This window comes from Neovison vison, chromosome 7 (genome assembly GCF_020171115.1).
Source record: "Neovison vison isolate M4711 chromosome 7, ASM_NN_V1, whole genome shotgun sequence".
NCBI classification, from domain to species: domain Eukaryota; kingdom Metazoa; phylum Chordata; class Mammalia; order Carnivora; family Mustelidae; genus Neogale; species Neogale vison.
The window spans coordinates 13627912-13648766 of NC_058097.1; the positions used below are offsets into that span (position 1 = coordinate 13627912).

At 39.5% G+C, this 20855-nt stretch overlaps 1 protein-coding gene across 1 annotated transcript in view; it reads right to left on the reverse strand.

Annotated features, from left to right (window-relative positions):
• The window catches only part of PHLPP2 (PH domain and leucine rich repeat protein phosphatase 2), a 72001-nt gene that overhangs the window by 48856 nt on the left and 2290 nt on the right, over positions 1–20855 (reverse strand). The window contains exons 2-3 of the mRNA XM_044255794.1: positions 14653–14921; positions 4482–4615 (exon numbers count right to left, since the gene is read on the reverse strand). Coding sequence (XP_044111729.1) covers positions 4482–4615; positions 14653–14915 — 397 coding nt within the window. The 5' untranslated portion in view covers positions 14916–14921. The remainder of the gene's footprint in view (positions 1–4481; positions 4616–14652; positions 14922–20855) is intronic.

The window sequence follows — 20855 nt, forward strand, 5'->3', positions numbered from 1 at the left end:
ATTCCATAAATGTTGTTAGGACAAAACACTATCTACCTATAGAGAAAAAGTAAAGTTAGATCCCTATCTTATGCATATTTCAAAAATCTAGAGTACTGAAAAATACAGAATGCCTTTATGACCTAGGTTAAGGAATATAAATGCATTACAGGAAAAGACTCACCAAGTCTGACTAAATAAAACTTCTGCACAAACAAAGGATAAAAAAACAAAAAAACTTCTGCACAATTAAAAACAATAAACAGGGACACTTTGGTGGCTCAATGGGTTAAGCCTCTGCCTTCGGCTCAGGTTATGATCTCAGGGTCCTGGGATCAAGTCCCACATCATGCTCCCTGCTCAGCGGGGAGTCTGCTTCTCCCTCTCCCACTACCCTCTCATGCTCTCTCTCTCTCAAGTAAATAAATAAAAAATCTTAAAAAAAAATCAACAACATTCCAGGGTTCCTGGGTTGTTCAATTGGTTAAGTGTCTGACTCTTGGTTTCAGCTCAGTTCATGGGCTCATGGGTCCTGAGATGGAACCCATGTCCGGCTCCACCCTCAGGAGGGGGTCTGCTGGAGATTCTCTCCCTCTGCCCTTTCCCCACTTGCATGCGTGCTCTCTCTCTCAAATCTTTAAAAAAAGAGTAACAACAACAAAAAACTATTCTATCATCCTTACACAATTATGTTTATGATTATGCACATCTTAGTCATATTTTATATGCGTATTTCACATTTGTAATCACTGTGTCCATATATTTTTCCTCTGTAAAAAATGTAGTTTTAGGGGTGCCTGGGTGGCTCAGTGTTAAGTTAAAGCCTCTGCCTTCGGCTCCGGTCATGATCCCATGGTCCTGGGATGGAACCCCGCATTGGGCTCTCTGTTCAGCAGGGAGCCTGCTTCCTCCTCTCTCTCTCTGCCTGCCTCTCTGCCTGCTTGTGATCTCTCTCTGTGTGTCAAATAAATAAAAATCTTTAAAAGAAAGAAAGGAAGAAAGAAATAAAATGTTCAGGCTGGGACTTATACTACCTGAGCCCCAGAGCCCCAGAATTACTTCACTAGTAAATCACACCTTCTAGACTCCTTTTCCTCATACACAAATAAAGAGTTCATTAATGTGCTCTCTTAATCTCTGTGACTGATCAGGCTACCTACTCATCTTTAGTCAATTATGTTATTTCCACAGCTTTTATCATGAATTTGCACTGAGCCAGTCATTCCACTAACTCACTTTTCCCCAGAACTCCCTTTCCAGCAACAGTACTAATGAACATTTGCATAATGGCTGCTTGGGGTACGGGGTACCTTTTAGATCCAGCAAGCACAGCAACAATAACTGGTTTGAACTTAGGCCTTTATGACCCTGGCCTCATTAACATTATATGCTAACTAAGCTAAATCACCAAAGATACTCTATATAAAATATTTAAAGCTGATTACTAAGCTATTTGCTTCTAAGAGAATATTTCAGATATTTTTTTCTTCTCCTATCAGTGGCTGTCTCGGGATTCAGGAACTGAGTGGATAGAGGAACAAGGTGAGAGGGAAGCATACTTTTTGTGATCGTTTTAAGACAGGTCCACAAATTCTTTGGAGAGTTCTCTCTCCAAAAGGTGGGGCCTAACTTCCCTCTCTAGAGGGTAGGCTGTATAGGGTGGCTCACTTCGACTAAACAGAAAGTGGTAATAATGTAGGTGACTTATGAAGCTCGATCATAAAAAATACTGAGGCCTCTGTGTGTGTGTGTGTGTGTATCTCTGTGTGTATGTGTCTGTGTCTGTGTGTGTGTGTGTGCGCGCACGTGCACACGTGTGCATGTCTGTCTCATCATTGACAGAAGCTAGCTGCCTAATCAGGAAGATACTCAGGCAGCCTTAGAAAGAGGTCTATAAAGTGAAAAACTGAGACATCCTATGAAAGCTGGGTACCAACTACTGAGACCTACCAGCAGCCGTTTGAGTGAGCCACGCTAGAAGCGATTCTCTCAGCCCCAATAGCCACTGGATGACTATACCTTCAACCAAAAGACTGACTACAATTTCATGCAACCCAAACCAGAACCATCCAACTAAATTACTCCCAGATTTTTAACACACACAAACTATATAATAAATACTTATTATCATTTTAAGTCACAAGTTTTTTTTTTAATTAATTTATTTTTTTTAGTAATCTCCACACCCAGTGTGAGCTGCATGTTCTACCAAATGAGCCACCCAGGCGCCCCCTAAGTTACTAAGCTGCTCTTTTTCTAAGATTTTATTTATTTATTTTAGAGAAAGAGCACATGACTCAGGGGAGGGGCAGAGGGAGAGGAAGAGAATCTCAAGCTGACTCCACACTGAGCCTGGAGCCCCATGGAGGGCTGGATCTCACAAGCCTGAGATCATGGCCTGAGCCAAAAACAAGATTTGGACTGAGCCACCTGGGCACTCCCGTAAGTTACTAAATTTTGAGGTACTTCATTACACAGACAAGAGATAATTAATATATATATATATATTTTACTTTTGGTTTTGGTGCCATTTATACATATTTTCTAGTTTCAAAAATAATTAGCTTTAAAAACCTCTTTCCCAAACATAATTTTCTCACTCAAATTATACTAGCTTCTCTAAATTAATAGAGCCCATTTTTGGAAATGTTCTCTGTTAAAGACCCCCTCCCCTCAAAAGCACAGTAAGAACTACAAACCGGTACTCTTTTAGACTCTACTAGAAATATTTTCTTAAGGGTATATGAAGATCCTGGGCATGCTATCATGCTCATCAGGTGCTGGCAAAAGATTACTGTATTAGGGCCAATACTCCTGCAATATACAACTGGGTGCAATGCAATCTCAGTGCTTCAAAAGGAGCTCGCTGACACTTTCAAGCTCAACTCTCACCTTAGAATAAAACACATAAACAGAACTCATGTTCAACCACAATCACAAAAGGAACATGTTACTGATCCAAGTTGTTCTCTTTTTTAACCCAAGTTTTATAGGCTTAAATGGGCTGTGCTCTTCAAATTAATCTAAAGAATTTTCCTCTTTAATTCCTTTTTTTTTTTTTTTTTTTTTAAGGAGGGGTGTGGTGGGAAGAGGGAGAGGCAGAGAGAATATTCTAAGCAGGCTCCATGCCTAGCGCAGAACCCGACACAGGGCTCAATCTCACCCTGAGATCATGGCCTGAGCCAAAATCAAGAGATGGACCCAGGCATCCCATGGATTTTTCCTATTCAATTTCAATCTAGCAACTATTTTCCTTGCATGAACTAGCAGTGAATACAAAGTAATTAAAATAAAATAAAACAAAACCAACTTTTAAGGAATATGTCACAAAATAGTGTTATGATAAAAAATTAAACATAAAATCTTTTGTGAAGTGCATTAAATAAAGCTGTCTTGTGACATTATGTCACAAAAGTTGTATTATGAAGTATACAGAGGGCACCTGGCTGGCTCAGTCAGTAGACCATGACACTCTTGATCTCGAGTGGTAAGTTCAACCCCACACTGGGTATAGAGATTACTTAAAAATAAATACCAACCAAAAAAAACCAAAAAAAAAAAAACACAAAAAAAATACAGAAATTTAATCAACACTTTCAGGAATGAGAGCAGGGAATTTTAGTAAATAACTTTGCCTACTACATACTAATCATTCAGTTATTAGTTCAACTGTTTGATAAGTGGGTCATACTAATTCAAATCTTTCAAAATCACTTGGTGTTAAACGGCTCTGTCACTTAATAGCTTTATGACCTTGAACAAGTTGTTTAACTTCCCTGCCTCAGATTTCTCATCTGTTGAAGCATAGTTCCTATGGCATAAGGTGGTTGTAATAAACCAGGTAATTCACAACCATAAAATCACACAGTAATAATCACACAATAGTACTCAGCAGTCATAGTATTAGTAGACTATATTTGGAAAGCAATATTCAGAAAGTATTAGTTTTAGTAAGTCTAATTTTATTATTGAAGTGATCAGGTGAAAAACAGATGATGGGGGGGAAAATGCACCAAAAAAGAAACAAGAGTTAAAGATATCCTAGATTTCAAGCCCACTAAATTTAATAATATATAGATGTGACAAATGTATTCATCAAATATCAAGTCATATCTGATAATGACCACCTAGCTCTCAACATTCTTGAGCTATCCAGAACTCCATGGTTTTTATAAGGTACCCGAAAGTAAAACTGATACTGAAAAGCATGATTTGATCAAGATTCTGACAAAGAAATAAAATGATTCTAGTTTTAAGTCAGCAAAAACACAAGAACAAGAAGAACAAAAATAAAGACGGGAAAGTGTTTTGGCTAATACTTCTAAGTCTCTCTTAAATACAACTCACCTTCTTCTTTTTGTTGTTTTTCTAATCACACTAGTTAAGTGGCTTAAAAACACCTTTTGTTAAAATGCTTTTAAAAAGCTGAAGACAGAGAGGGGCACAAATGATCAACTAAAAGCAAATTAAACACATTCAGAAAGCCACTGATGAATTCTTACCGCCATAAAATCGAAGCATACAGCCAAGGTCAGGATCTGTTGCCTCCTCCTGTATACGCACAGGGTCATCAAATCCCAGCCTGGATAAGTAATCATACACAATCTGAAGAGGTCGTTCAGTAGGTTCCAGTCTCCTGCTTACACAATTCAAAAGAGAAGTATTTAGTAAGAAAAAATGCTTCACTTAATATTTATAATCTTTTCATATGTTCTAGATTTTTACTTCTGTATCAAGATTTTCTTTAATATCATATGATACAAATAATCTAAACAGGAAGTGCTCAGAGGTTTTGGTCTCAGGACCCCTCTTTAGTCTTCGAGGACCCCCAAAGAGCTTTTGTTTACATGAGGTATACCTACTGGTATTTACTCAATGAGGAGCTCAAATTAATGATTTCCAAATAATGGGGATGCCTAAGTGGTTCAGTCATTTGAGCTGCCCACATAATCAGAAATGCAGTCATGGAATTGCCTACTGCGTCTCAGGTACTATGTTTTCCACTGGCTTCAGAGATGATTCTTGCATAAAAATTAGGAGTGAATAATTCCCCAGAAATCATTCTACCATGTGGTCCCAAATGAAAACTAAATTAAAGTCAGAATGTCTAGTAATTATTTGTGGCCTCTGGTGACACTGCACATTTTAAATCATATAGAACTAAAACACTTAAAACAAAAACCTTCCAGGCTTATTTTGATAGAAGGGGCTACATCAGTAATAACACAAGTCAGCCCTTTACAACTGTTTATCAGAAAGCAAATAGTTATAAATCAATACAGTCACTAAGAGTATAGGCTCCAAAAGTCAGACTGCCTGGGTTTAGTCTTAGTTCTGCCATTTATTTATCAGCTGCATGCCCTGGGACAATTTATTCAACTTGTCTTAAATTCCTCATCAGTATAATGGGAATACAATAGTACTTAAAACTCACAGAGCTGTTATTAAATATATTTACTTACAAGATATTATATAGTAACTAAAGTGTTCAGCAAGACATCTTATATATAATAGTGTTTAATAACACACTGATGACTTAAGTAAAAAAATTCCTGAAATTTTAATTTTAAATTAGAAATTTTACTTAATTAGAATAAAAACAGAATTATCTCCCCCATCTGAAACAACAACCAAGAAACAAGTATAGGAAACTACATGTGTGCTCAAAAGGTCTTGAAAAGGAGCACCTGTGTAGCTCAGTGGGATAAGCATCTGCCTTTGGCTCGTCATGATCTCAGGGTCCCACGAGTCAGGCTCCCTGCTCAGCAGGGAGTCTGCTTCTCCCTCTCCCTCTGCTCCTCCCCATAATCATATTCATGCTATCTTCTTCTCTCTCTCTCATAAAAAATTTAAATCTTTTAAAGGACCATTCATCTTTATGTCTTAAAAGGATTCTGTTTAGAAAACTTAAGGAGCACCTGGCTAGCTCAGTCAGTAGAGTGTGTGATACTTGACCTCAGGGCCATGAGTTTGAGTCCCATATTGCGTGTAGAGATTACTTAAAAATAGAATTAAAAAAAAAAAAAAAAAAGAGGGGCACCTGGGTGGCTCAGTTAGTTAAGCTTCTGCCTTCAACTCAGGTCATTATCCAGGGTCCTGGGATTGAGCCTTGCATGAGGCTCTCTGCTCAGCAGGGAGTCTGCTTCTCCCTCTCCCTCTGCCTCTGCCTCTCCCCCTCCTTGGGCTCTGTCTCAAATGAATAAATAAAATCTTTAAAATAAATAAATAAATAGAAAACGTAAGAATTGTGTTAATTACAAGAAACATGATACACCTCCCATCACTGCAAAAAGATATGAAGGACATCTCTGTTTTACGGTGAAAGGAGTAGAAAATACTGTCGGCAGTAGATTTAAGTAAAACTAACATGAAAATAGTAAGACTACAAAGCTGAATGTAAACAACTACCAAAACTGTAGAGACTACTTTTAGGCAACAGGCCTCAGCAATGGAAAGTTGGAGCAAGGCAAAAGGGCCCACAGCCACTACCAGGCTGACACTAAAGGCTCTCATTAAGCCACAGGCCCTGATCGACCATAGTCACTTACAAGCAGGCATAGTTCTTAAGATCACCAAAAAAGGTAAAATTCCATACGTTTCATATTCCCTCATTCCAACCTATAACTACAACTTCTGCCCATCACCTGTGGCAGTCTGTCCTTTGCTGTCCTGCCTACTACTTCATTGCAGCGTACTCGATAAACTTCTATCTCTTCTGCTCCGCCTTGCGTGACTTCTTTCACTGGCCACACCACCAGCCCCCATCCAATCAGAACAGCCCACAAAAAATGATAATTTAGTTATATAAATCATACTGATGAGCACAAAAACGCAAAAATAAAACAACTTCCTGGCCCCTCCTGACTGCTCAGTGCAGACTCTTATCCATAAACTCCGAACTACTACATGAGGTATGACCAAGAACTAAAACCCTACAAAGACAAATAAATACTGAGTTTAATAGAAACAAAAAATTAACTTTTCAGAATAAAAGCTTCATCAATTACAACCAATCTCTAGTCAAACTAAATAAAAATTCACAAAGTATTACAGCGATATTAAGCACTTTCCCAGTACAGTGGTAGAATTCTTCTAAGGAGGATGTATTGTAAGAGGGACTTCTTTTTTTTTTTTTAAGATTTTATTTATTTATTTTTCAGAGAGAGAGCGGGAGTGAGAAAGTGAGCGAGCACAAGCAGGGGGAGTGGCAGGCAGAGGAAGAAGCAGGCTCCCCGCTGAGCAGAGAGCCCGATGTAAATTCTACCTGAATCCTGCTATTATTTTTAGATACAGAGTTCAATGTACTTAAATATCATAATTCCATATAATGATCACATAGCCAGGATCAAGAAATGATATATTCAGGCTAAATCTCACCAGCTCCATTTTTCAATTTCTGTCTAGAAAATCAAGAGAAATGGAAACATCCTAATTCTGCATTTTTTGCATGATCAAATTTTCTTCCAAAAGGGGCTCTGTAGACTTTGAAACCCTGTTTATACATTCCCACCTAAGGGAAGTCATGATCCTGGGGACTTGGGATTGAGTCCCTGCGTCGGGCTCCATGGTTGGCAGGGAGCCCATTTCTCCTTCTCCCACTCTCCCTGATTGTGCTCTCTCTCATTCTGTCAAATAAATAAATAAAATAAAATAAAATAAAATAAAAGAACAGAACAACAAAAACTCAATCTCTAGCTACCTGTAGAGGTAAAATCTGCAAATGTTATGATTAATAATCAGACAATACTAATACAAACAGCAATACTAAGGATACTTCAATGAATGTCTACTCCATGCCTGACTCTATGCTGAAAAGTACTTAACATTTTATCAAGTTATGTCTGTTCTGCAAATAAGGAAAGTGAGATTCAGAATCACACAATGAGTACATAGTGGCATCAAGATGTGCTGGTTTCATTAAAAATCCTAGTTTCGGGGTGCTTGGATGGCTCAGTGGGTTAAAGCCGCTGCCTTCAGCTCAGGTCATGATCTCAGGGTCCTGGGATCGAGCCCCACATCGGGCTCTCTGCTCATCAGGGATCCTGCTTCCTCCTCTCTCTCTGCCTGCCTCTCTGCCTACTTGTGATCTCTGTCTGTCAAATAAATAAGTAAAATCTTTAAAAAAAAAAAAAAATCCTAGTTTCTTGGGGCACCTGGGTGGCTCAGTGGGTTAAGCCTCTGCCTTTGGCTCAGGTCATGATCTCAGGGTCCTGGGATCGAGCCCCGTATCGGGCTCTCTGCTCATCAGGGATCCTGCTTCCTCCTCTTTCTCTGCCTACCTCTCTACCTACTTGTGATCTCTATCTGTCAAATAAATAAATAAAATATTTTTTTAAAAATCCTAGTTTCTTTTGGGTAAACCACATTATTTTATACAGTTAAAATAATTTATGCAGAAGAGAGCTCAAAACACTTCATATGTTAACTTACACCAAAGAACCTCAAGAGTGATGTTTTAAAATTATTGTATTCCAGGCTATAGGGCACGTGGGTGGCTCAGTGGGCTAAAACCTCTGCCTTCGGCTCAGGTCATGATCTCAGGGTCCTGGGATCAAGCCCTATGTCAGGCTCTGCTTGGCAGAAAGCCTGCTTCCGCTTCTCTCTGCCTGCCTCTCTACCTACTTATGCTCTCTGTCTGTCAAATAAATAAGTAAAAAATTATTGTATTCCAGGCTAATACATCATTTGAAAGATACACTACCTTTGTGTGCATCATTGTATAATACAGAATCTTACACTAGTCTTCCATCCCTGATTCTTGGGGGGAGATTCTAAAGCCTTGGAATTTCCTGAATAATAGGAATGTCTTAGTCATTCTTGAGCCCCTGGCATCACCCCTCACAGATGAGATGACTCAAGATGCGGGCTGGTCACCATAAAGACCAACCAAGTGAAGAAAAGGCTAGGGTTTAGAGCTAGCCTGACTACAGGGAAGGAAAACATGGCTGGAGATTGAAGGCCAAGCATGAGGTCAATGAACCAAACAAGCCTACCCAATGAAATGCTAATAAAAACTGTACTGAAGTTCCACGGATCTTTCTGGTAAGTGACAAGAGGAGACATGGTGAGAGGATGACAAGGGTGAGGGCACGAAAGTTCTATGTTCCTGACCCTCCCAGACCTCCCTCACCCTATGTGTCTCTTTATTTGGCTAGTTCTGATTTGTATCTTTTACTATCCTTTACTAAAACTGTAATCATAAGTAGAATACGTTCTTGAGTCTGAATCATTCTATTATTATTAAACCTAAAAGGGTCATGGGAACTCCCAAATTTATATCCAGTTGGTTAGAAGTGTGGCTAGAATCTGAACGGCAGTCTTACTGTGGACCATGGCCTTTAACTTGTGAAGTGTGCGAAAAGTCTGGGTGGTTAGTACCAGAATTGTACTGCAGTAAACCAAATGGTATCATAATAACCATTATGAAAGAAAAAAACATTGCCAATTAAACTATGACCCATCAACAACTATAGAACACAAGCTGATATCAGCAGTATTATGATGTAAAAACAAAAACAAAACAAAAATGAATTAATGTATAACAGATAATTTTTAAGTTTTAAAATAGCACAGAAAAATGAAGCAAAAAACAAAACTAATCTTTTCCATCCTCAGCAGTAATCAGCTCAGTATGTATCCTGAAAGAGAACTGTTCACACTACTTTTACAACACCAAAATATGGTAAACAAGGTTTTAGTGACCTGTACAAGGTCACCCAGCAAGTCAGTGACAGAAAAGTTATTAGAATACAAGATCCCAAACCCCAAGGGTATTTTGTTATAAACATCTTACTGCCTCCTAACTTATCTTAAAAAGATAGTCTATCAAACTTAACAAGCTTCAAGAAGAACAGAAATCTTACTCAATTTGATGACTAAGAATAAAAGTAAATATATGATCATGAGCCAAGGGGCACTCCACTTTGTCATAAATGATCTTGTTACAACTTCTCAGGCAGAAGGCAATAACTACACTAAACTTCACTAGTGAGTCAGTTCTCACTTAAACAGTTCAATAAAAAAGACAAACCAAGTGTCGTCATGTAAGAGCAATGGAATGGGACAGCGGCAGACCAGGCAGCAGCCAGAATGTGCCATCCACCAGCCCTCTCCAGGCCTCAGTTTCACATTTATGAAACAAAGGGAAATGCTCTCAGTTATTCCCACTAGGAAGTTACTGGTCTTTTGGGCAAGACAATTCTTGGTTGTACAAGTCTATCCCGCATACTGAGGACATTAAGCCTTTCTGGCCCTTCCCACTAAATGCTGGTTAACTCTCCCTAGTAGTTCTGACAACCAGCAAAACTACCCCCACATATATTTCTGAATGGAGAGGGCAGGGGGTGCGGGGGGTCGTTAAGTTGGGTACACTTTGTTCCTTAGTAGATGATCTCTTTGAGGTTCCTTCAAGTGCTACAATTCTATAAATTAGTAATCTTTCAGCTTTACTGAAGTGACAAATCCGTGACTAAAAAAAGAGAATGGAAAGAAGGAAGTCATGGACGGTTTAGAAAAACACAAGGTAATTTTCGACACAGCAATCTCATTTCTAGCATGGAGCCTAGGGAGATCAACAATATAAGGATTCTGGGGTGTCTGGGTGGCTCAGTCATTAAACGTCTGCCTTCAGCTCAGGTCATGGTCCCAGGGTCCTGGGATTGAGCCCCACTTTGCTTCGGGCTCACTGCTCGGCAGGAGGCCTGCTTCTCCCGCTCCCACTCCCCCTGCTTGTGTTCCCTCTCTTGCTGTGTCTCTGTCAAATAAATAAATAAAATCTTTAAAAAAACAAAACAAAACAAAATAAAGATTCATGAGCTAAGGTTTAGTCATCACAACACCACTTCTAAGAGTTGAGTGATTTGAAACAACCCAAGTAGGTAACACTTACTGAGCACTTACTGGGTGTCACAGACTGGGTGACAGACATAAACACTTCCTTTCCACTCTAAGTGAAGCTTATCACTTAGGAGCTTAATACACAATCTCAGGCCCCATCCCAGATCTTCTGGATCAGAATCTGTAACTTAACAAGCTCCCAGGTGAACAGCAGAGTTTAAGAAGCACTACTTTACAAGTATTAATTTATATGATCTTCATAAGGTGTAATTAATTTTCATCATGACAGCTCTATAATGTAAATAGAATCATCCTCCATTTTACACATTAGTAAATTAAGGCATAGAGAGCATCATACAACTTGCATAGTGACGGTAAGAGCCAGGATTTGAACCCACACACTCTGGTTCCAGAATCCAAGCTCTAAATCATCATTGCCTATTATTTCTCAATTTTTAAACAAGTTATAGTAGCATTTCTGTAAAATGTAATTTCCTGTAGAGATTAAAACCAATGTCTAAGCTCACTAAGTGACCCACCCTGAATTAACCATAGGCCCTAAATGAACAATTACAACCAGGCACAGTTCCTAAGATCAACAAAAAAGGGAAAATTCCATTTGTCCCCATACTCACTCCACCCTATACCTGTGGCCCCTCACCATGGCCTTGTGGCAGACACCTCTCCTTTGCTAGTCTGCTCACTGCTTCCTTGCCGTGTATTCAATAAACTTTTATCTCTTTTATTCTGCTTAGGGTGAATTCTTTCACCACCAGCACTGCCCGCCTCTACCTCATCTGAGTGCCCCACATGTGGTGCCCCCCCCAACACCCCACAAGTGATCTTAGGTGAGAGGCTGAACCTTTTTAAGCCTCATTTTCTTGATCAATGAAATGAAAATAGTACCCTACCTCCCAAGATCATTGTGAGGATTAAATGAGGCACTCTACAAAAAGCACAAGCACTGATGGTTATTTCTCTTTATACTTCTTCATTTGCCAAAATTTCTACAGTGACTACATGTTACAATTCAGTAAAGAGAAAAAAAAAGATAGCGCCTGAGATTGTCAACTGTCTCACGGGCTATTCCAAAGAAAGTACCTATTCCTCTGATTAGATAACAGAAGACTGAACTCAAGCAGTAACAGTTGAGTAAGATATCCAAAAAAAGATCTCTAAGTATGATTAAATAGCACCATTTCCTCTCCAGGAGGGCCTTTCCTCGAACAAAGTCCACCACCTACTTTAATGAGACATTCCAACTGCCTGGCAGTACCTGCCTGACCTTGAACAGGTTACCAGACCTCTTGCAAAGCCTCACTTTTCCTCATCTGAAAGAAAGGATGCTACCGCCCTTGGATCTACTATGAGGATTTAATGAGAATATGTCCGTAAAGAACTAAGCACAGAGGACTGGTGAAACAAAGCGTGATGTCAGCCCAAATCTACCCTCATCGCCAGAGGCGTCCATTCTTTGGCTGAGTGACACCTCTTAAGCTGTTCCAAGCAATGAAAACATACTCATTCTTTCCAGTGGCAGTTCAATAGTATTTCCATTATTTTCTAACCAATTAGATCTATGAAGAGCTATTTCATTACAAAATTATCAAGGCCACTCTCCATTTTAAGTAATTTAGATTCACTAAAGTATATTATTTCACATGTGGATTCTTCACTACACAACTAGTAGTAGCAAGCTAATTCAGATGGGGGTTTCTCCACATTTCTAGTACCTCTCTATACAAATACATTAGTATACAACTGGTCTTGGGCTTAAATACACGAACTCCATCAATCACTACCAGCTATAATGTAGGTCAAGGCTTTCCACCTGATAAAATTAGATCAGAATCAGTGTTAAGATTTAGAAAAGCCTAAGGATCACCCAGTCTGATCCTTTCGTTTTGCAAATGGATTTAGGAAATGTAGTTAACTAGTGAACAAGGAAAACATTCAAATGCTAATCTACTTCTTCAGGAATTAGTCCAAATCCTAAAAGGAACACATAGTAAACCTCAATTTAGACTTTTGAAATGACATCAATTTTTAGCTCAACTGAAGGTGTTACTATTATTACCACATTCTGAGGTGTAAGTGGGAGCTTCCTTTCTCACTTTCAAGAGTACTGAGTCTACGGCTCTGAATTGTTTCAAGACATTTATTTATTACAGGGAAGAGGGAAGAGAGAAAGGTCAGTCACTTCAAACTCTTATTTGACATCTAATTCAAAGAACTAATAGTCATTTTCTTTTTAATTGAAGCAAAGAGTTCATAAGCACAGTAAAAGATTCTATGAGAATACTCTCCTTCACATTCATATAAAAGATTTTAAAGAAACACAAATGGCAGCTGAATCTACGAAAATATGCTCTACTTCACTCATTAAGATAAATGAAAATTAAAATGACAAAAACAACAAAATTCTATCAGATTTGCAAAAATCTAAGTCATTAGGCTTGACAAAAGATTTGTCTTTGCAATGCTGACTTTGCAATTCCCTAATCTAAAAACCGGTGACAATCATTTCTACTCACAAGCAAATATGCACTCATGCATGGGTATGTGTCTATACTTATATATAAAATTTAATGCTAACATGTTCTGGAGAAACTAAGGAGAAAATAGGCTTACTTTTATATTACTTGTTGAAGTTTAACTTCTATAAAGAGAAATCTGAAAATATGCATCAAAATTATAAATGCATATATCCTTTGACCAGCAATCCCACTTCTAGGAGTTCATCCTACAGATTACTTCCACATAGAGAGATATCATAGGCAAAAGGATGTTCACTACAACACCGCTTGCAGAGCGAAAAACTGGTAACAATGCGAATGTCCCTTAATAGGAGATCGTCTAAAACGATGGTAGACTCATGAAACAGAGTATTATACAGCCATTAAAGAAATAAAATTATATAAATATTAATATGGAAAGATCTCTAAATGATTTCAAGTCAATAATGTGCTGCAAGTCAATAATGTGCCTGGGTGGCTCAGTGGATTAAGCCTCTGTCTTCGGCTCAGGTCATGATCTCAGGGTCCCTGCATGGGGCTCTCTGCTCAGCTCCCACTTCCCCAACCCTGGCCTCTCTGCCTACTTGTGATCTCTGTCTGTCAAATAAATAAATAAAACCTTTAAAAAAAAAAAAATCTTAAAAAAAATAATGTGCTGCATATAGCACCATTAATTTTAAAATTTACATATAAATAGAAACATACTTATTCATGAGCATATATCCTTCTCATTCTATTTCCTTCTATACATTTCAATTTCATTCTATTGACATTCATAACCCTGAGATGGAGACCTGACTAAAATCAAGAGTCAGATGCTTAACCAACCAAGCCACCCAGGTGCCCCTATTTTTTTAAATGACTTTAAAATATTTATTTTAGGGGCGCCTGGGCGGCTGAGTGGGTTAAAGCCTCTGCCTCAGCTCAGGTCATGATCTCAGGGTCCTGGGATCGAGCCCCACATCAGGCTCTCTGCTCAGCAGGGAGCCTGCTTCCCTCTCTCTCTGCCTGCCTCTCTGCCTACTTGTGATCTCTGTCAAATAAATAAATAAAGTCTTAAAAAAAATTACTTATTTTAAATTTGGATATCTGACACATGGTGTAATCCAAATGAAGTAACTATCAAATTTTCCTTCGTGCACTGCTTTTAAATTCAAGAATCATAATTTCAGCATTCCAAAGACAAATCTTATTTCAAGCCAAGTGATCCCATAACCATTGTCAGTTCTAAGCAGCAGTCAAATGCTACAGCCCACTTCCAAGCAGAAATGCAGATTATTTACACTATAATGGAGTTAGAGGGGTAAAACGCAGACCTCACCTGACCAGGTCCCCATGAAGCTGTAAATAAAGACTTTCCCTTCCCTCGCCGGCACAGATCTCTGATGCTGGCGTCTCCACAGTGCACAGAACCAGATGCAAGTCGGAGGAGGCGGAGGCCGAAGCGCTGGCCGTGGCAGTGGTCGAGTCCGCGCCGTACAGGTACACACAACCTCTCCTGACATCTTCTCTCAGCCAGTCTCTTTCTCGAGAACCAAACCTACTCCGCCTATTCAAACAATTCCTGCTCCCATTGCGTTTCATATTTCTCTAAAAAACATCAAGAGAAAGAAATTATATTTCTTCGCCACGTTCGGGCCTCACCCCACCCTTCCACTCTCTATCCACCGACCACACCGCCCGGCCGTGGGGCCTTCCACACCGGCCATGCCCATTCCTAAGCTGGGAAACAATTTCCTCTCCTGCCAGCTGTTCATGGCCTGTCCGTCACCCTGTCTGACCCTTTCTTTTTCTTACGTTTTCATAAAAATGTAAGAATAATAAAATATCTGTGTACCTACTACCTATTGGCACAAATTTTAATATCCTGTCAGATTTATTTCAGATCCTTATTCTAAAGAACATACATTCTTACATCTAAGACTTACATGTCTTACACACATATAAGAACATGTATATATATATACATACACAGCTGAACTCACCTGACACCCCACTTCAATCCCATTTCCTTCCCTCTCTCCCCAGAAACACTCTAGTGTACTTCCTACTCGCCATTCCGTGCATTTTTATGTCTGCCCTATTTGTACATATCTATAACTGAATACAATTGTTTTCCATGATTTAGAACTTTAAATCCTAACATACTTGTTTCTTTTTTTTTTTTCCTAACATTGTTTCACACTGACATTTTTTTCATTTGGTTCAACACTGGTCATGCTAAGACACCCAGCTCATTCATTTAAGTAGTATCTCATTATGCGAATATGCTGCAATTTTTCCATTCTCCTGTTGATGGCATTTAGTTTCTAATTTTTTCACTTTTAAAAACAATCCTGCATTAAACATTTTTGTATATGTCTCTACAGTGCAAACTGGAAGCTTCTCTAGGGTCCTGACCCTCTGCCTCATATCACAAATAACACAATGTTGCACAAATATTCTTTCTGTTCTAATGTTTCCAAAAAATTAGTGCTGCGTTTAATAATTTAGGTATGTGAAATTCACACAGACGGTGGTTACTTCAAAGCAAAAGCAAACGCTACAGCAATATGACAAATCTCTAAAGATCAATAGTGACTTACTCTATTTTCTTTTTTTTTTTTTTTTTAAGATTTTTTATTTATTTATTTGAGAGAGAGAGACAGTGAGAGAGAGCATGAGCGAGGAGAAGGTCAGAGAGCGAAGCAGACTCCCCATGGAGCTGGGAGCCTGATGTGGGACTCGATCCCGGGACTCCAGGATCACGCCCTGAGCCGAAGGCAGTCGTCCAACCAACTGAGCCACCCAGGCGTCCCTGACTTACTCTATTTTCATGATGGGCCAGTTCTGTTCCCTTTTTTAAGATTTTATTTATGAAATTATTTGAGAGAGAGAGAGAGAGGAGGGAGGTGGGAGGGCATGGCAGGGAAGAGGAGGGAGAAGGACAAACAGACTCACCGCTGAGTAGGGAGCCCTACACCTGCAGCCCCATCTCACGACCCTGAGATCATGACCTGAGCTGAAATCAAGAGTCGCATGCTTAACTGACCGAGCCACCCAGGCACCCCTGTTCCCTGATATAAAGGCATTTCCATTAACACACTGCCATACCTCTCTACCATCATTCTCTGTTACCTGTCACTGCTTCAATCATACCCAGCTTCTTGTAACTCCCCAAACACATCATGAGTCCACAATTCTGTGACTTGTCTGAAATGTCCTTCCCCATCTTGTCCATCTGACTAGATGGCCTTCAAAACTCTACTCACGGGATGCCTCGGTGGCTCAGTTGGTTAAGCTGCTGCCTTCGGCTCAGGTCATGATCCCAGTGTCCTGGGATGGAGTCCCACATCGGGCTCCTTGCTCAGCAGGGAGCCTGCTTCTCCCTTTGCCTCTGCCTGCCTGTGCTCACTTTCTTGCTTTCCCTCTCTCTGTCAAATAAATAAATAAAATCTTTAAAAAAAACAAAAAACAAAAACAAAACTCTACTCACATCACCCTCTCTTGTGTTCCATATGGAGCCTTCCATGTATCCCATCCCCATTTTCTCTGGACAGCTAGAATTAGTGACTCTACTCTCTTCATAGGAGAACCTCTTCATCTTGAATGTATGCCTTCTAGTCCTTTGGGGGTTACAGTGGGATTTTTTTTTTTAAAGATTTTATTTATTTATTTGACAGAGATCACAAGTAGGCAGAGAGGCAGAGAGAGAGAGAGAGGAAGGGAAGCAGGCTCCCCGCTGAGCAGAGAGCCCGATGTGGGGCTCGATCCCAGGACCCTGAGATCACGACCTGGGCCGAAGGCAGAGGCCCAACCCACTGAACCACCCAGGCGCCCCTAAAATGGGTTTTAATCATGCCTTTGATATTTCTTCCTCTCTTCTACACTGAGAATCTATTATAGTGCCTTAATACCTGAGTGGCATGCAGAACTCACAGAAATCACATCACATCACAGAATATATTATCAGTCTGTAATGTAGCCCAATTTGCTCTGGCAAGAAGTTGAACAAACTTGAGGAGAAGAATCTCCTTTTTTTTACAGGGAGCACTAAAATCTTTTTACCAACCACAAAGTAAATACAAGACTTCTGTTACTATTCCTCATTCGAAGTCAGAAATACCTATAAATAAAGCAAATATTACTGTTGTAGTTACTGAGATTAAGTATTTGAGGGTAATTGTGGCACCTAAATTTAAATTTCTAAGATGATAAAGAAAAGTGAAGGAAAAGTGAGAAGGCACTTCCACGTGGGAAGAAAGAAAATTATGAGTGAGAATGGCTTCATTGTTTAAATTAAGGATAACAGAGGGCGCCTGGATGGCTCAGTCTAAGCATCTGCCTTTGGCTCAGGTCATGATCCCAGAATCCTGGGACTGAGCCCTGCATCAGGCTCCCAGCTCAGTGGGAAGCCTGCTTTTCCATCTTCCACTCCCCCTGCTTATATTCCCTCTTTTGCTGTCTCTCTCCCTCTGCCAAATAAAATCTTTAAAAATAATAATAATAATAACTTTTAAATTAATTAATTAAGGATAACAGGTAAATCCATCATTTTATAGATATTAAGGATTAGAATATAGCTATTCAATAAGGATCATCACTGATTCTAACTTTAGATAAGTAGGATAAACCCCAGCTACAAGTAGGAACTAGGTCTCTCTCTTGACCACAAGAGCATTTTCTCAAAGCTGAACATCTCAGAATTAATAAAGGGATTTCAAGTACTTATTTTATAAAGACAAAGATCATCACATTTGTATCAGTAATTTCAGCCACTGAATACAATTAATCGCTGATTAATTTTAAATATCCCCTATTTTTTAGTCTTTGGAAAAGATCAATGGGCCCATCTAAAAACTGTATTCTATAAGGTATAGCAACGTTATACAAAGAAGCTCTGCATTCTGCACTGACTGGAGAGAAATTTTGCTCCCTGCTACTAAGAGAGTGCAAGTAGACACTATACCACAAAACCACCAAAAAGCTTTATTTTTTTTTTTTAAGATTTTATTTATTTATTTATTTGACAGCTATCACAAGTAGGCAGAGAAGCAGGCAGATAGAGGGGGAAGCAGGCTCCCTGCCGAGCAGAGAGCCTGATGTGGGGCTCGATCCCAGGACCCTAAGATCATGACCCGAGCGGAAGGCAGAAGCCCAACCCACTGAGCCACCCAGGCACACCTGCCACCAAAAAGCTTCTTAAAAAAAAAACTTTATCAAGTCAAATAATAGCCCAATGATCTTCTCAATCCTAGAAAAGTCAAGAAAATCCCAGGAAGTTATATTGGTTCATCCATGATTTTTCTTCTGGGAGGATTTTTAAAAGTCATTTTTAGGGGCGCCTGGGTAGCTCAATCAGTTAAGCAGCTGCCTTCGGCTCAGGTCATGAACCCAGGGTACTCGGATCCAGCCCCACATCAGGCTTGCTTCTCTCTCTCCCTCTGCCATTCTCCTTGCTTATTCTCTCTCTCTCAAATAAATAAATAAATAAAATTTTGGGAACAAAAAATTCTCAAAGTCATTTTTAAATGTATTTATGAGGGGCTCGGTTGGTTAAGCATCTGACTTTGGCTCAGGGTCCTGGAATCGAGCCCTATGTCTGGCTCCCTAACTACCAGGAGTCTGCTTGTCCCTCTCCCTCTACCACTCCCCTGCTCATACTCTCTCTCTCAAATAAATAAAAACTTAAAAAAGAAGTGTTTATATATTTCCCTTAAGACTATAAATCCCTGGCAGCTCTTTCTGCCCATGGGTTCTGTCCCTCTACTTTAATAAAAACACTTTTTGCACTGGGGGGAAAAAAAGACTAAAAATTTCTCATTGAAACACATGTGCTGTTGGTCAAAGAATGTATCTCCTATTTATATGATATATTCCAGACCCCATGCAGATAAACTGCTGAGTTAAACCTTTAGTAGGTATCATTCCCTTAAACCTGTTCAATGGGCATTTAAAAGGCCTAGACAGCAAGCAAGCATAGTCTTCCAGCCACAGTCTAGATGGACTGTTCTGCTATTATTAGCTATTGCTGAATTACTTAGTGCTTCCGTCTCCATTGCGAAAAGCATCAGATAATTGCTGGAAAGGCCAGTCTATCAGTGTCCGCTGATAGACTCTCAGCTTTTAGAATCACTTTTCCACTAAAACTGCTAGATTAAGAACATTCTGTTGCTTCCCTTACTTTTATATAAATCTGTTGACAAACTTTTCTAAAAGGGAACAGATCTATAATCAACTCTCACATCAAACAACTGTAAAAGAGCACATTTCCGATTTAAATAGGGGACCCTGGGTGGCTCAGTTGGTTTAAGCAACTGACCTGATTTCAGCTCAGGTCATGATCTTCAAGATCCAGAGTCTCCCAGAGCAGAGCCTGCTTGAGATTCTCTTTCTCCCTTTGCCCCTCTCCCATACTCTCCCCCTTCCAAAAAAAAAAATTAAATTAAATTAAAAAATTTAATTATATTCAGAAAGTGCAAGTCTTTAAAGTAAGCCATGAATTCAGTACTCACTTCAGTTTTAAGTTTTTAACTCTCTAAAAATGAAAATAACATATGAGGGCTGTGATCAATTCAAGGTGATAAACTATTAAACGCCCACATACAATTAACTCTAAGATATGTATGGGAAAAACAGAGTCTGATCAAGTAACTCTCCCTACTCACTGAGTTCTATGAGAATGTGAAATACTGTAACGTAGGAGATTTGCTCCAGCATTCAAAACTTTAAAACAATATGGGCTCATCTTTAGGAACATATATATTAAGGATATTTTGCAAAAGGCTGGGATAAGATAAGGAGAAGTATATTTCCTTTCATTAAAAATCATTTTGGGGATGCCTGGGTGGCTCAGTTGGTTAAGCAGCTGCCTTCGGCTCAGGTCATGGTCCCAGTGTCCTGGGATCGAGTCCCACATTGGGCTCCTTGCTTGGCGGGGAGCCTGCTTCCCCCTCTGCCTCCGCCTGCCATTCTGTCTGCCTGTGCTCGCTCTCTCCCCCTCTCTCTCTCTGATAAATAAATAAAATCTTTAAAAAAAAAATCATTTTGGTGGGGCGCCTGGGTGGCTCAGTGGGTTAAAGCCTCTGCCTTCGGCTCAGGTCATGATCTGAGGGTCCTGGGGTGGAGTACTGCATCAGGCTCTCTGCTCGCAGGAGCCTGCTTCCCCCTCTCTCTCTCCCTGCCTGCCTCTCTGCCCACTTCTGGTCTCTATCTGTCAAATAAATAAATAAAATCTTAAAAAAAAAATCATTTTGGTATTCACTGATTTTTTTTAAAAAAACATATAAACACATTACTTGGATAAAAACCTGGAACTAGTACTGACAGAAATGGATCTCAGGGGACTTGCTGCTCAGTTATAACTTCATGTTTTCTACAGTCCGAGTAAAAAAATAAGCCCCAAATTATCGAAAACATCTGGAAAACTATGCTTCACAGGTACTCCCAATAATCTTAAGAGTACCACAAATATCATATTCCAACAACAGTAAAGGGGTACATTCTAACTAGCAATTTGCTAAATAAATCTGGGAGCAGATTTTG